The sequence below is a fragment of the Cydia pomonella genome, chromosome 23 (genome assembly GCF_033807575.1).
Source record: "Cydia pomonella isolate Wapato2018A chromosome 23, ilCydPomo1, whole genome shotgun sequence".
NCBI lineage: Eukaryota > Metazoa > Arthropoda > Insecta > Lepidoptera > Tortricidae > Cydia > Cydia pomonella.
In genome coordinates, this window is record NC_084725.1 from 1,091,749 (window position 1) to 1,109,233 (window position 17,485).

Here is a 17,485-nt window from a genome sequence, read left to right on the forward strand (position 1 = left end):
AACGAATCAAGCATTTACATTTAAAAAGTGGCATTTGATGAAGTGGAACTGATGATGATGATCAGAATGAAACTCTTCAACGACGCATAGTTCGCGTTTGTCGATTTGTTCTCTTCGCTGTGTCTGTGAAGCAAATTAGATCTTTGTCAAGTTTGAGTTGTGACGATGGGGTCCATGAGGCATCGAGGGCACTCCTCAAATGTTAAAGGCAAAATTTTCATCATGAAATCAAGTATGTATTTACATTTAAAGAAGTGACATTTGATGAAGCGGAACTGCTGATGATGAACAGAGTGGAACTCTTCAACGCCGCATAGTTCACGTTTGGCAATATGTTTTCTTCGCATGTTTGTGAAGCAGTTAGGTTTTCATGGTACATTTTTGTCAAGCTTGAGTTTTGGTGATGGATTCCATGAGGAATGAGGGTACTTCTCAACTCTTTTAAGCAAACTTATAGCATACCCATTTTTAATATTATTTCATGCATGGTGTGAAATAATTTATTTTAAATATAGTCGAATACCTTATTGTGGGTATTTAACCAGTGTTTTTAATTTCATTGTATGAAATCCAAAATCAACAATAATCTTTCTTTGAGTAGCCTCCCTCTCTCATTGGAGTCGGTATTTTTTCTTACAAATTATTTTGCAATAACTCAATAAATAATTTTTAATTAAAAAAAAAACCGCCTTCAAAAAATATCCAATAAAGAAAATAGTAACTATATACACAGTAAGATAAAACACTAAAAAGTTAGAAATAATAAAGTTTTTTCTGTATTATAAATCCAAAGTTCGTTAAAGAACCCCTTTACAAAATATATTATTTACTTACAAATCAATAATAATAAACAATATTTGGAGTCGGTGCCAGCAACGATATAATGGGATTAAGATTTTGTAAACATATCTACATTATCTACTAATTTCTAAGTTATTGAATTGAAAACGACATTTAAGTTGTATCACTAGTTATTTTTATATCGTTGCTGGCACCGACTCCAAATATTGTTTATTATTATTGATTTGTAAGTAAATAATATATTTTGTAAAGGGGTTCTTTAACGAACTTTGGATTTATAATACAGAAAAAACTTTATTATTTCTAACTTTTTAGTGTTTTATCTTACTGTGTATATAGTTACTATTTTCTTTATTGGATATTTTTTGAAGGCGGTTTTTTTTTTAATTAAAAATTATTTATTTTTTGCTTTTTAGTGATGTAAATACACACACCACATCATGATGGCTATATATATATATATAGCCATCATGATGTGGTGTGCACCATTTGCAATAAAATGATATATCCTCAGCAGCGTACGAGACTAGTAACTACAAATCTAGACAATTTACTTCCTGCTGTTTTAATCGCTTTAGGTAATATCGTGACATGTACTCGTTGTTCAAATCATATTAAAAAACGAAAAATTCCTGCTCAGGCAAACTGGAACAAAATGACCGTTTCAGATATTCCTGACTTATATTGTTTAACTTAGTTTTAATTTTAGACACTTGGAGACCTTATACATCTCTAAATTTTTACTTTTATTTTGTGTTTAATTTGATTGTGTATACCTATATTTTTAATAATTCTGACACTTAGAGACCTTTACATCTCATAGTACATTTAAGTTAATTTAAGCTAGTAATTTTGTGTAGCTATTGCGTCTTTTATCTGACATACAAGCACAAAATGTTGTGTCTCACAGCTACATGTTATTACTATTTCTTCCTATTTCTTTTTGATAGCGAGTCGGGTGTGTTGGGAACGCAAGATACCTAACACTCCTCCTCGCTTCGCTCGTCGTCGTACCTAACGGTGACTCTGGGACTGTATTTATTTTTTGATAGCGAGTCGGGTGTGTTGGGAACGCAAGATACCTAACACTCCTCCTTGCTTCGCTCGTTGTCGTACCTAACGGTGACTCTGGGACTGTATTTATTTTTTGATAGCGAGTCGGGTGTGTTGAGGGCGCAAGATACCTAACACTCCTCCTCGCTTCGCTCGTCGTCGCACCTAACGGTGACTCTGGGGCTGCATTTCTTTTTTGATAGCGAGTCGGGTGTGTTGGGGACGCAATATACCTAACACTCCTCCTCGCTACGCTCGTCATCGTACCTAACGGTGACTCTGGGACTGTATTTCCTTTTTGATAGCGAGTCGGTTGTGTTGGGGACGCAAGATACCTAACAATCCTATTATGCCTACTTAGCAGAAAATAATTATGCAATGTAATAGTACGCTATAGGATTATTATGGTATCTAAAATGATTATTTATTTATTTTGACACTTGTAGAGACTTTACACCTCCAAATTTTATTAGTATTAGTACTCTGACATTGGGGACCTTTTACATCTCCAGATTTAATGTGTTTTTAACCATAGAGACTATACATCTCTATTGTATTAATTATTTATTTTAAGATTATTATAATGTAATGTTTACCCAGGTATTGGCTGTTGTATTTATAAATGTTGTTATGTATTTTTCATGTCACTATATGATGTTACTATAAATGTTGTATTGACTTGTAAAAGAGCCCTTGAGGCCTACTTGCAGAATAAATTTTTGAATTTTGAATTTTGATGCTAAACCAAAGTCGACCAAAGTAATGTTCTACGGAACAATGTTCTGCAAAATTTGTCGTATGCGTGGTATTAATAATTCCAACTATACCTTTATGCAAAATTAACATTCGACCGAAAGTGTCTCTGCGAAACATGTTATGCCAAGTGTGTTTCTGACCAATATTGTTCTGCCACATGAGGGTAACCCTTATTGTTAATGTGCTTGTTTTTGTTTGTATGTAAATTCCATGTTGACGTGTAAAAGTGCCCTTGTGGCCTAATTGCTGAATAAATGTTGAAGTTGAAGAAGTTGAATGTTACCTATTATTTTATGCTGGGCTGTAACAGTACATAAACTGCAGGGTATAACCCTCGATAAAGCTGTTATAGATTTAGGAAAAAAGAATTTTGCTAAGGGACAAGTATATGTAGCAGAGTAAAAACTGGAAGGAATAGCTCTATCTGATTTAGAACCCACTAAACTGTTAACTAAACCCCACGATGAACGGGCATTAGCAGAAATGCAACGGTTGAGAAATCTCATTACTGACTAAAGGTAGACAGGTACCTATTCATTAGGCCAAGAAAGCGGTTTGCTAGTATTGACAAGGTTTCCCGTGTATTCATCATCATTAAAGTAAACGTATTGTTGCAACAACGGAAGCTATCTACCCCCTATCTCTTTACCGTTAAGGAATTGTATCTTCCATCATCAGCTCTGCAACGAGATGATGACTACCAGGCGCAAATACCTAAATAGCTTTACGAAGTATATGAAAAACGTTAAAATTGCCTATAAAATTTTAAGAATACCACTAGTTTCTCAAGGATACCATCATCAGATCCTGACCTGATGACTATGGGACCACCTGGGAAGTATACCCTATCAAACAAAAAAAGAATTTTGCAAATCGGTCCAGGCGTCTTTGAGTAATCGGTGAACATACATAAAAAAAAATAAAAAAAAAATATTCCGACGAATTGAGAACCTCCTCCTTTTTTGAAGTCGGTTAAAAACGGCTGGACCGATCATATTCGTTGTAGTTTTTATTGAAAGTATTTATTAAGCTTTTATATCACGATTTTTTTTTCATATTTTTTGGACCCATGGTTTAAAAAGTAGAGAGGGGTGGGGGGGGGGGTTCACATTTTTTTTCTTTCGGAGCGATTATTTCCGAAAATATTTACTTTATCAAAAATGGTTTTTAGAAGCCCAAAAAATGAAACTAAGGGTTTCTAGGTGACTACGTAACCCTAAAAAGAAGAAACTTACCCCGAATTAATAAATTCTTCTTTAATAAGGTCTTTGATTGTAACGGGCACCATTTTAGTCAACTGTTTCAGTCTATTCTTGTCCAATTCGTCCCTACAAAAGAACGTCCACATAAAATTATAATGGAGTTTTGCGGACTACTTTATTACGTTTCAGCGCGGAGTTCGCTAACAAATTGAAATGACTTTATACAGTTCATTTCGTTAAAAGCTTTTGTTCCAAATGCTATCGGCAGTTTTATGAAATGGCAAAAGATTTCATTTCATTTCAGGTAGCTACGAATCAAGGTAGAGATTTGAGTTTATTTTCAACTTGTCATTATCTAAAAATATAGTCGAACTAGGTAGGTACCTAGTTCTGCAGGTGTAATATGGATAACTTTATCCACGTGATAAAATAACTGTCACTTTTTAACACAGCGTGATAGAAAGTGACGGACACAGTTTTATCACACTGTTCACGTAGACAAGAACGACCATCATATCCGTATACCTGGTTGTTATTCATTGACCCTGGTTAGCCTGCTAACTGCATCGACTGAATGTATCACCAGCATAATGTCACCGTTCAAATTCCTAATAATCAAATCATCTAAAATGGCTCTAACACTCTTTGCCACTGAAAAATCGGTACAGAATAAGCTTAGACGGACTTTAAGTACCACTTGACGTTACATTAATTGTATTTAAATATAGGTAATTGCACTTGAAATAAAACCTTTTTCATTATAATTTTTCCCCATTAATTCCACCACTTTATAGCCTTCCAGAACATAATAATGTTTATTTTTCAACATCGTTGAAACGGCATTTAAATGAGAGAAGAAACAAACCGGTCCGTTGTAAAATTTGCATGCTTATCTAAGGCCCGTATAGAAAACACGGAAAGCGAATCAGAATATAGACCGTGTCATTCACGAAGACGCGTGTCTTCACTCGAAATGTCATGTTATTAAAGGTTAGATTTGACAAATCTGCGCGTCATCGTGGATGACACGAACTATACATTCTAAACTCTACTGTTAACTGAAAATTAATAATAAAAACCTTATTCCAAAAGACATAAGGTCCATCGACGGTTAGTTAAAACAGGATTCGTGGAAAATTCGAGTTTGGAACTTGATTATAATTTGTAATCGCTGGAATTGATTTTGAATCACAGTTTCAATGCTTATAGCCGAAACTTTTCCAGCTTACGTGTTTAAGTTTGGTGTGAGTAATATTACTTATGAATTTAAAACAAATAAGGTAATAAGCGTACCTAAGACTTATGTTTTTATTACAAGCCTTTTATTTAACTTGCCCTGTTAGTATGTATGGGACAAATCTTGCAAGTTAAATTTGACCCACTTCCCGGTTTCCGACGAAGCTGAAAATTTGCATACATATATAAGTCGGATGACAATGCAATATTATGGTACCATCAAGCTGATCTGCTGATGGAGACAGGAGGTAGCCATAGGAACTCTGTGATAAAACAACGCAACCTAATTGTGTTTGGGGTTTTTAGAATTGTCTCGATGTGTATTAGTTGCCTGTGCAAGGAAAAGTACAGTCAGCGATAAAAGCTTGTACCAAAAATGATTTTTTTGCCAAAAACGTATTATTAGGTATTTTCCTTCTATACTTTTTAGGGTTCCGTAGTCAACTAGGAACCCTTACAGTTTCTCCATGTTCCGTCTGTCCGTCCAGGGCTTTGCTCCGTGCCTTTCAAAACGAAGCCCCCCATTTAGCCTATTCTGACAGAGTCGTAACCCTACACTTAGCATGGCCCGACATGCTGTTAGCCGATTTTTCTATTTTAAGACTTGAAATAACTCCGCAGTAGTAAGAATGGGGTTCTGTAAATCAGTCACTTTTTCCGGTAACATTTAGAATTTAGTAAATATGTAGTAGAGTAGGTACTTATCGTACTTGTTGAGATTATTTCATTAAGGTGGTTCGATTTTCATACAAAAAACAATCGCTATTTATTAATTAATTACACAATATTATTACATAAATAGTTGCGCATCTATCTACTTTCGAATATTCATTTGCGCTAAATTAATAGAAAAACTTTGTTTCATACAGAAATCATGCAATAATCAACGTTATATTTTTATAAATTTTACTCATGTGTGTGTGACAAATGTCGTGTACAAATACATTGCGGCGTTGCCACTCCATGCATCGGCGCGACGTTGCGATGTTTGACGCGTTTTTAGCTGACTCTGTCGACACTGACACTCAGTGTGACCAGGCGTACGATAATTGTCGTACATGTACGATAATTTGGGCCCCGGTATGACGTAATGTTCCAAAGAGCATTATCGTACACTAAAGTACTATAATTTCAGCCCTTGGATGATGCCACCTTAAAAGTCTAGTAATTTGAAGCAAAATATGACACTTTCTCTCAGACATAGGCTAAAATTAGTATCTTTTGGGTGTTCGGCTCCTTGGTGTAAGTTTAAAGTTTAAAATGTCACAATTTCCTGTATACCGTTTGAGTCTATCCCAAATATACACAAACATAAACAGATTTTTTGCGCAATTTAGACGAAAATTGTCTTTTTTTTATTATTAATTGGAAGTTTAAGCTTATTTTGCATTTTTAGGGGCTGCCTTTTTGATTGGCGTACGATATTTTTTTCAACGGTACAATAATATTGACACTCAAGTATGATAATTCTCTTCCGCTCACCTGGCAACACTGCTGAAACTTGACAGGACCTGGGGGCCTACCGCGAAAACCTAAATTCGCAAATTGCGGGGATCTTTCTCTTTTACTCTCACTAAGACGTAATTAGAGTGACAGAGAAAAATGCCCGAAATTGACGAATTTCGATTTTCCCGGTAGCCGCCCTGGTGCTTGAGGTACTTGATAGAAAACAACGCTGCCGTATGTTCTGAATTGTGATTTTATGTTTTTGGATTGAAAATGATACCAACGTCTAAATCAAGTTACAAAAATCATCGATATTCTGGTCCGCGAAAACCAGGAAAAGTGTAACTGTAATTGGAGTCTACAAAAATGACCAATTCATAGAAAATATGACCTAGAAACTAGTTCACTTTTATAAAACTCAATTTTGCCCGAGATTGTACTTGGGCGAATACCTAAGGGAGCTAAGTGTATTGATCTTGAATAATTAGTTGGCTAATACATATATGACTCCAACATGATATGGCCATTTACATCATAACTATTATACCTAGTTGGTTACTAAGTTCTGTTACTCGATTTCTTTCTTTCTTCCTAGAGCGTTGTCCCAGCATATTGCCACGGCTCAATGGAGCTTGGGGTCCGCTTTGACAACTAATCCCAAGATTTGGCGTAGGCACTAGTTTTTACGAAAGCCACTGCCATCTGACCTTCCAACCCAGAGGGTAAAACTAAGCCTTGTTGGGATTAGTCCAGTTTCCTCACGATGTTTTCCTTCACCGAAAAGCGACTGGTAAATATCAAATGATATCTGTTCTGAAGTTCTGTTACTCGATTTGCAACCTCTTTATTTCCGTTAAAACAAATGCTACCGAAAAAATAAAAAATGACATAATGTGGTGGATTTGTGAGCTATAATTATATACCACAAATAACGCTTATCTCGTCGTATCTATAATGAATTGGGGCCTAAAAGAGAATCGTATTCCAAATTTTTGAAACGCTTGTATTACTGGTAAATATCAAATGATATCTGTTCTGAAGTTCTGTTACTCGATTTGCAACCTCTTTATTTCCGTTAAAACAAATGCTACCGAAAAAATAAAAAATGACATAATGTGGTGGATTTGTGAGCTATAATTATATACCACAAATAACGCTTATCTCGTCGTATCTATAATGAATTGGGGCCTAAAAGAGAATCGTATTCCAAATTTTTGAAACGCTTGTATTAATTAACTAAAAGTTGCCTTAAAATTCAGCTTTTATACTAAAAACGGCTTTAAATATGTTAAATTAACAAAATATATTTTGACAGATGCTTTCGCGCCCAAAACGCTCTTTGAAAATTGTGTGACGTCACAGTTTATGGTTTGACACATAACTACATACACACGTAGAAGATACGAACTGTCAACTGATATTTGTCATTTGTTGTTAATCGCCTAACTGTCAACAGTGTCAATCCGAGAGTTGTGACGTCATCAGAATCTTCAATGACGTTTCGAGTTTGGTCACGTGACGTGTGCCAAAAGATATTTTAAATTCAATATTTACAAAAATATGGTCATTACAGGTCCCCTAAAAGTAGTTTAACATGTTCTTATAATCCAAAAGAATTTTTTGGGATACAATAATTATGCTCTAAGATTTGTAGATGGAAACAACCCTATTGCGTTGCACAAATGTGGGCACCCGCCAAACATGATTTTGGGTGTGTCATACTCAGGGCTAACACAGATTCATTTCTGTGAAAAAGGTGTGAAAACCGGAAACTGGAAACCGTTCTCGAACCAATAGTGAAGCCCTTAAGCCACACCCTATTTCAAAACCAGCCATGGATCTTTGAACAGGACTCAGCTCCTGCACATAAGGCAAAAACAACTCAAGCCTGGTTTCGAAGGAACAAAATTGACTTTATTGCTCACGAAGACTGGCCGTCCTCCAGCCCGGACCTTAACCCCCTGGATTATGCCATATAGCAGGTTATTGAGGAGAAAGCCTGTGCTAAACCCCACACAAATCTTAACTCCCTCAAGCGGGCCATAGTTAAGACAGTGACGGAATTAGACATGACAATCGTGAGTGCCGCTATTGATGACTGGCCTCGTCATTTGAGGGCCTGTGTCAAAGCCAGAGGAGGCGATTTTGAATGATATTGTCATATGTAATTCCTGATTTTGTGTATGTACTTCATTTTAATATATACTTTATTAAACTTTCGTTGGTATATTTTATGTAGATAAAGATTATTGCAGTAACAGAATTTAATAACGAACTAGGTAGAAAACAATGCAATACATAAACACATAAATTGGATATGATGTGATCCGTTGAATGAAATTGACAATAAATAAAATAAATAAATAATTTTCTATCTCTAGGCATTGTGTGTAACTTCTAGTTGTGTCAAAATATCGGGAAATCAATAATATAAACAAACATGGTAAATATCTCATTTCTTTTTATAATGGTTATATATAGAAGGCCATGCAATTTTGTAACTCACTGTAATTTAATTAAATGTATCGTAAAAAAATGTTTTAATTCTACTGTAAAATAGTACCTACTTTTTTAAAGGCTGGGCAGTAAGGGATTGCTTTAATTTTAGAACAAAACAGCGTTATTTTTTTTGAAAAAAATACCGGAAAATCTGACTTACAAATTTGGACTTTCTTAGGTTCATTCTACTTAGAATCTTCTCCACCCTAGCATTAAAAAAGATATCCTAAAATATCCATACCATTACGTCACATTTTAGTGTGAAAAAAATTTCAATGTAAAACTAAAATTTCAATACAAATTTTCGGGTTTTTTTAGCACGAGGATTGATTATGCTAGTTATTCTGAGTTGGAAGAACCCAAAAATATCATGATGTGTGAGAATCAGATTTTTAATATTTTTATGGAAAACGCTCATATTTCTCATAAAATAATTTATTAATAATAGGTACTTGATAATACTGATAACAAAAAAAAAAAAATGAGTCTCGAACCCACACCCTCTTGCATGTATTTCCACGTACATACCGCAACGCTATTGAAGCCTACTCACGCTGTGCCAAATTGTCTACTACAAGGATCCCAGTACGACTGTTTGAATGTGTGAGTGATACTTAGAAATAGAGTCAAGAAACATTCTGTCGACATTAAGGGGTAGTTTTTGTACAATGAAGTGTTCAATGTTTGTTGTAATAGTTCAATATTTATTTAAAGAGTGCGCTAAACATAATTTACAGAATAGAAATACCAAGACTACTCCACAAAAAAAATTAAACTCAAAATTTGCAATTGTGGCGCCATCTAGTGAGGTTTAAGCTTTGGGTAACCTAATCGAACCACCTTAAGTATTATACCCCATCCCCATATTCTCCTTGAGATAATGGACGAGGATCGGAACGTAAAAAGAGCGTACCTGGGTCGCCTAGCAGGAGGACGTCCTATCGGACGCCCTAGGTATCGCTGGAGCGACATAGTGGAGGCGGATCTGCGCGAGCTTTCACTCGACAATTGGCGAGAGGTCGCACAGGACCGAGAAAAGTGGTGCTGTCTTGTGTCGGAGGCCAAGTCTCATTTTGGGTCGCTGAGCCAACGGAGTAGTAGTAGTAGTAGTATTATACCCCATAGAGGCTATAAAGGGCCTGTTTAAAATCTTCACGTTAACTTCTGCGGAGTTATTTCTTAGTGTAAGGCCTGAGTGGACGCTCGAAGCGGAGCGTTCGGCGGGGCGTGCGGGCTCACAAGCGATTTAAGCGTCGTGCACTAAGGCCGCTCCTATACGTTTGCATTTGTTTAACATGTACGCCGCACGCCCAACTCGAGCGTCCACTCAGGCCTTACACTTATGCTAAAAAACAAGTATAGAAGCGGAATAATAGCAACAAAAACCAATGTTTGTACGACTTAAATGATGTACATTCACATTACGACGACAATACTATATGATGTAATTGACTACATTCATTTCATAGAAATTAATTGCCAAAACTTCCGATAGTTAAAAAAATTAGGGTTGTAACACAAACATTGTTAAAATATACCTATTTAATTTTTGCTCAATAACAGTAATAATGGCGGTGGTGAAATCCTGGCTAGTACCAATGAGTTTTTCGGAACTTATGTACGGAATTTCATTTGATATTTACCACTAGCTTTTCGGTGAAGGAAAACATCGCGAGGAACCCTGCATGGATGTATGCAAAGAAATTCAAAGGTGTATGTGAAGTCTCCAACCCGTATTGGGCCAGCGTGGGGACTATAGAGGAGGCCTGTGCCCAGCAGTGGGACGCACATAGGCTGCATTATTATATTTATTATTATTAACGAACAGTAAAATCACATTGTCAGTATGATTGACGCGCCCTTACGCTATCGTTATAATGACACAATTGATACACAATCTTAATACAGAATATGTCAAATGTTTGTCATTAGAAATCGTGACTTATTTCATTACTAATACGACATCATTTGGAATGATATCTTCCACATTTAAACCGTCGTACTCAGGTACTCACCCTCTGATATTTGGTTGAGACGAGACCCAATTTTCCAAGGTGAAGGACGCAACGTTTCTCGAGGCACTACCGGAATTCCAGATTAGACAAAAGCTGTTACGTTTTCACTGTTTACAGTATACATCTACGGCTCTCGTGGACGCTTCACGATTGGTTGGTTTTATTTAAGCAGCGGTGTGGTCGCACCTTTAAAGACACATAATAATTAATAAATAAGACGGAACATGAATAATTAACAAATATATTATAGTCAATATTAGGGAATGCAAACCGGTTTTAACCGAAACCGAAAAAACCGGTTAAAACCGGTTTTTTGACGGAAAACCAAAACCGGGTTTTTAGAATTTGAAAAAACCGGTTTCGGTTTTATTCGGTTTTTTTATTTACCTAAGTTGCATGTTTTATTCATTATAAGGGTATAAATCGGTCCTAAACCGGTTGAATCGACATCAAATCAAATAATGTGGTGTTGTGTTAGTTTGATCATTTGTAACGCTAAATGAATTTTTACGGTACAAAATACAAAAATACGATAGATTTAAATAATATAAAGTACTTACTGGCAGTGGCAGGACATCCGTGCTGGTGTACGAATTGTATAGGAGTACTTTTTAATAAAAATGGGTATAAAAGGTCTTACTTATAATTTTATTATGCGATGCGCTGTAGAAAAATTCCACGTAATCAATTATATCAATGGCAGCTTTAAAGTCTTTCGGTTTTTTTTTTTGGTAAAACCGAAGAAAAAACCGGTTTTGAAAAACCTCCGGTTTTTACATTCCCTAGTCAATATTTGTTCGTGAGTCAGGTGTTTTCTATGTAGGTATATAAGTATGAATTTACCTATTTTTGTGTATGTATATCGTCGCCTACTACCCATAGTAAAAGATTTGCTTGTCTGGGGCCAAGTCGATCTGTGTAGATGTAGAATTGTCCCCAAATATTTAGTTTTTTTTTTAAATTACATATGTTGCAGTCAAAAGTGTGAACTGGTCAAAAGAACTTTTAACCGACAAAAACAGGCAAAACTACTTTTGACTGAGCACGTTGGTCAAAAGTAGTTTTACCTGAAAATCATTGGTTAATAGTAATTGTGACTGTTACTATCAGTCAAAAGTACTTTTGACCGCAGGCACTCGACAAAAGCATTTTTGACTAAAAATAACAGGCAAAAATAGTTTTTCCCAAGGAGGTTGGTTAAAAGTACTTTTGACTGTCAGATTCCGTCATAAGTAGTTTTGACTGGTTGTCAGTCAAAACCCTTAAAAAGTTAGTCCTTAATATGTAGCACCCCACTACCACTAAAAGTTAAAAAAAAAACCCCTACAATTAGAAACAAGTTTATTATTAAATAATTAATAGGTACTCGTATAAAAAGTGTAATACAGGGCAAGTGGTGTCGTAAGTTTACTTAACATAAAACAATTTTCAAAGTCTCCAAGTGTCCAGAGGTAAGCAAAACATTAATCATAAAATAAGTACAACTCGAGTTCTAACAATATTAAACAACACGAAATAATAATCACAAAATAATCATCAGAGGTAAGCAAAACAATAATCATCAAATAAGTACAACGCAAGTTATAACAATATTAAACAACACAAAATAATAATCGTAATATTAAGTTTACTTAACATAAAACAATTTTCAAAATCTCCATGTGTCCAGAGGTAAGCAAAACATTAATCATAAAATAAGTACAACTAAAGTTCTAACAATATTAAACAACACAAAAGTATTAAGACAATTACGTATTTCTTGCAAACAAAATAACCAGGCCTCGGAGTTTCTGTTGTTGTGTACGAGTAAGACGAAGGATTACACACGTTTTTGGGAGAACAAAATTTTTTTTATTTTTTTTTTATTTTTTTTTTTTTATTTAGAACACAAACAGTCACATATACAAATGAAAAAAAAAAAACACACACACATAAAAAATGAATAAGAATTGGATTTAAATTAAGTGTTAATATCAACTCCTAGTTTGCCTTCGTGTTACCGGTTAGAAAATCTCTGAGGCCGGAACATAACATAGAATACAGTGAAACAAGCAAATTCGTAATTCTTTTTCTAGAGCGAATCCCATTAGCTTTGTATCTCACAAACAATGCTCATTATCTGCATTGTTACCTGTGGCCAGAACTGCCACTTCAAAATGAAACGCATAGTAATAAGTGCAAACAACTTTTTACTCAAGTAGTCTTTTGGTCAAAGGAGATAAGATTTAAGCTTGATTCACGCTGATTCCGAACCGACACCGTACCGCGGCGTTTGTCAGCTGTTTTGTATAGAGAAGATCATGTGACCTTCTACGTTGCTGCCGGTGCTGGACATACAAAACAGCTGACAAACGCCGCGGTACGGTGTCGGTTCGGAATCAGCGTGATCAAGCTTTACTCTTAAACAAAGAGAACACAGAAGTTGGTCATCCCACGATGCGTACTTCACTGCTCTTTCACATACGCAGTGACAAACATCTGTCTTATCTTTGTTTAAGAGTAAACCTTATCTCTTTTAGCTTAAATACTACTCTAGTAATAAGTTGTTTGCACTTAGTATGTCTTTAATTTGGAAGTTGCACCTTTGGCCACAAGTAACAATACAGATAATGGGTATTGTTTGTCGGGCAAAAAGTTAAGTGGATTCGCTCTAGAAAAAAAATTACGACTATATAATGAGAACCTCGTAAATATGAAATGATTTTTTATTACTTACTTATTAATTATAACTTAATAATGTTAAAGGTATGATATTACGAGGCTGTCATTTTACAATGACGAATTATTTATTCGTACAATTCAAACTATTATGGCACTTTGAATTACACAGCAACCCCTTTTTCTTGCAGAAACATCTGTTGTTTTTGCAGCCTGAAAACATACACATCGTGCATAACCTTGTCCTGTTCCAGTAGCGACGTTCTTTGCAACAGTTCGTAATGCAATTGTCACGTTCGGCACCTCATGTTGTCGGAGAAACTTTTCTTCACACCCGTCGAATTCGGACCTAAAAAAAATGCACACACACATATACACATATGTTATTAATTGCTTACATGCACACACACACACACACACGCACACACACACACACACACACACACACACACACACACACACACACACACACACACACACACACACACACACACACACACACACACACACACACTCACTCACTCACTCACTCACTCACTCACTCACTCACTCACTCACATACATACATACATACAATCAAAATTACGTACCTACAGTATAATTTGTTCAAAATTCCACTCTTAGTCCCAATTTTGTATAACTGTTCTGAAGTTACTTCCAGTACAACTCCAATTACATTACGAAGGTCTGCCTTTCCTTTGTCTACGTCTGGAATCGGTATGATCAAATTGTCTCCGACTTTCAACGGTGGATGAGATTGATCACTTGCTGTTTTCATTCTTTTTGCTTGTTTTGCTAAATTGCAATGTGCTTTTTCTCTTGCTTCCAATATCATTGTTTCCTTACTGTTATGATTAATAGTTTCTTGTTCTACATTTTCTCCATCGTCATCGTCATCTTCATCTTCACCAACTTCTTCAGTGTCATTATTTTCCTGTTCATCTTGATTTCCTGCATTATCATTATCACTGAAGTTTCGATTTAACTCTGTGATTGCAAGTTGCAATTCTTCTTCATTGTTCAATCCATTTATAATCTCTAAAGGAAACTTTGATGTTGTTAGTCCCACTTTAGGTTTAGTTCCAAACATTGCTTGGTACGGAGACTGCTTTATCCCTGAATGAAATGCTCTATTTTTCATGAATTGAACAAATTTGAGACCGTTAGACCTGTTAGTACTTTTATTGTCGTGCATCCAAGATGCTAGCATCTTCTCAACATCTTGGTTAGCCCTTTCCACGGATCCTTGGCATTGACTATGACGTGGTTTTCCAGTAACAAGTTTCAACTCCGGCCAATATGATGCTAATTCTTTGATAACTGAATTCACACATTCTCTTCCATTGTCAGAATGCAGAATGCATGGCGCTCCAAAGGTCAAAAAAATATCCATCAATTTATATGCAACTTCTGTAGCTCGTTTTGATGTCAATGGTCGCAGAATTACAAATTTGGTCAAATGGTCCTGATATACCATAATGAACTTATGCCCGCGATCTTCTTGCGACTGCATATCAATAAGATCAACTTGGCAGCGGCTGTTCATTTCAGTGTGCAGAATTGGTTTCGATACTAAACCCCTATTTTTCTTACTCTTCTTCCTTTGACATACCTCACACATAGATAAATATATGGTAATCATCTCTTTTGTAATATTAGCGTATTTTTTTGCCGTTTCATTTTTAAGTCTATCGCGACCACCGTGTCCAATAGAAATATGAGCTGCATCAATTATATCGTAGATTTCTTCAGCCGGTAAAAAATATTTGAAAGGCTCTGTATTTGTGACTAACTTTTTTATACCACAGACTTCAATGACATTAAAGCGTTTAAGCCTACTATATTGTGTCGGCGATTTCTTTTCTTCGAATTTTGCGTCCTCCACATCCATTGTGAATTTTTCAAAGTCTCGTTTTGGCATAACATTAAAATGTGTATCTTTCATGTCTTCAAGTGTTAAAATTCGCTGTAGAAATCTTTCTTTTCTCTCGTGTTCACTCATTGTTAATATTAAACACTTACAAGTAGAGTTGCCGCGAATAGTGTTTATAGCGAATAGTCGAATACCGATTAATCGCCATTCACTTTGGCGAATAGTCGAATAACTCGACATTACTATTCGACATAAAAAAAATACCTAATGTAATGTAAATAGATACCTAATGAAAGATGCGCTGATTCAACAAACTGCACACGTTGATGATTTTAGAAAGGCGTTGATAGAAAATATGGAAGCCCGTTTTAACTTGGATGATCTATGCTTTACGAATACATATTACTTGTCGACATTTTTAGACCCCCGCTACAAGAACTTTTACTTTGACGCTACCTAAGTTGAACGGATCCGTAGAGCTGCGCTCAGAGAAGGTCTTAGGCTTTCTTTAGATGACGAAAATGATGATTCGGATCCAGAAACGGCATCCAAAAGGTCTCGTTTAGACAATGAAAGTGAGCATGATTCGGAAACTCATAAACTATTTTGGGCATGTTTTGAAGAATCATGTGCTGAAGAAATCGCTAACTACATCGCATTAGCAAAGGCTGACAGAAAAATAAACCCATATGAATGGTGGGCTTTGAGTACCAATAAGAATAGATTTCCTATTTTAAGTAAGCTTTCTAAACGATACTTAATCACACCAGCAAGCTCTGTTTATTCAGAAAGACTATTTTCTGAGGCAGGTTTAATTTACGAGGAAAAACGAAACCGACTTGCTCCAGAACGTGCAGAAAAAATTGTTTTTTTGCACCACAATCTGCCTCTGTTGGATTTTAAATATTAATTAAAAAGCCTTACTAATTTAATTTCATGAATATGATAGGCACAGGCACATATTACAGATAATAATTGATATTGTGTATTGTTTTATTAAGGAAAATAATAAAAAAAATGATTATTTTTAACTCATTAGTTCTTTTGTTCGTTAAAAGTTTATTTTCAACGACTATTCGCCGAATGCCGAATAATACTAGCTATATTCGGTATTCGACGAATATCAAAAAAATGACGAGTAATGCCGAATACCGAATAATAGCGAGTATTCGCGGCAACTCTACTTACAAGTCCTATAACAGTATTTAATTTAATTTGTTTTATAAGCGTTTCTTAAAAAAAATTATCGACTAGCTTAACTTTTTAAGGGTTTTGACTGACAACCAGTCAAAACTACTTATGACGGAATCTGACAGTCAAAAGTACTTTTAACCAACCTCCTTGGGAAAAACTATTTTTGGCTGTTATTTTTAGTCAAAAGTGCTTTTGTCGAGTGCCTGCGGTCAAAAGTACTTTTGACTGATAGTAACAGTCACAATTACTATTAACCAATGATTTTCAGGTAAAACTACTTTTGACCAACGTGCTCAGTCAAAAGTAGTTTTGCCTGTTTTTGTCGGTTAAAAGTTCTTTTGACCAGTTCACACTTTTGACTGCAACATATGTTGTATCATACATTTTGAGTGTATCATGACCGCTACCAGGTGATTGTTTTTTTTTTGCTGTACTGTTCGCTTTTTATATTTGTTCTATTAACACTTAGTTTTAAATCTTAAATGTTACTAACCATTGTGGACCATTATTGTCTGCTTAAATAAATAAATTGAAATGAATTGAATATGTCAGAGTAATGTTTGGACGTCCCTAAAAAAGTTTAGTGACCGATAGTATCTCTACATCCATCATTAAAACTATAAATAACGTTGATTATTTCCTCCTTCCTAATGACAAATAAACTATCGACCATTGGAACATTTGGAACAAACGTATCGTATTTGCCCTCACACAGACCCGTATGTTGCAACCAACGTTTATCTAAGAAATCA

General features: G+C 35.4%; 1 protein-coding gene across 1 annotated transcript; it reads right to left on the reverse strand.

The window, feature by feature from the left end:
• Positions 1-13,533: 13,533 nt before the first annotated feature.
• Positions 13,534-14,913, reverse strand: LOC133530493 (uncharacterized). Its single transcript, XM_061868403.1, has 2 exons — positions 14,257-14,913; positions 13,534-14,015 (listed from the first exon to the last, which is right to left on the reverse strand). The coding sequence occupies exons 1-2, from the start codon at positions 14,874-14,876 to the stop codon at positions 13,808-13,810; spliced, it is 828 nt and encodes a 275-aa protein (XP_061724387.1). The 5' UTR covers positions 14,877-14,913; the 3' UTR covers positions 13,534-13,807.
• Positions 14,914-17,485: the final 2,572 nt, after the last annotated feature.

Excerpts from the sequence above, each read along its gene's own strand:
- LOC133530493 (XM_061868403.1), bottom strand. The coding sequence starts at position 14,876 with ATGCTAGCATCTTGGATGCACGACAATAAAAGTACTAACAGGTCTAAC. Across the intron at positions 14,016-14,256 it reads TTGAACAAATTATACTGTAG|GTCCGAATTCGACGGGTGTG; the intron begins GTACGTAATTTT and ends CATTTTTTTTAG.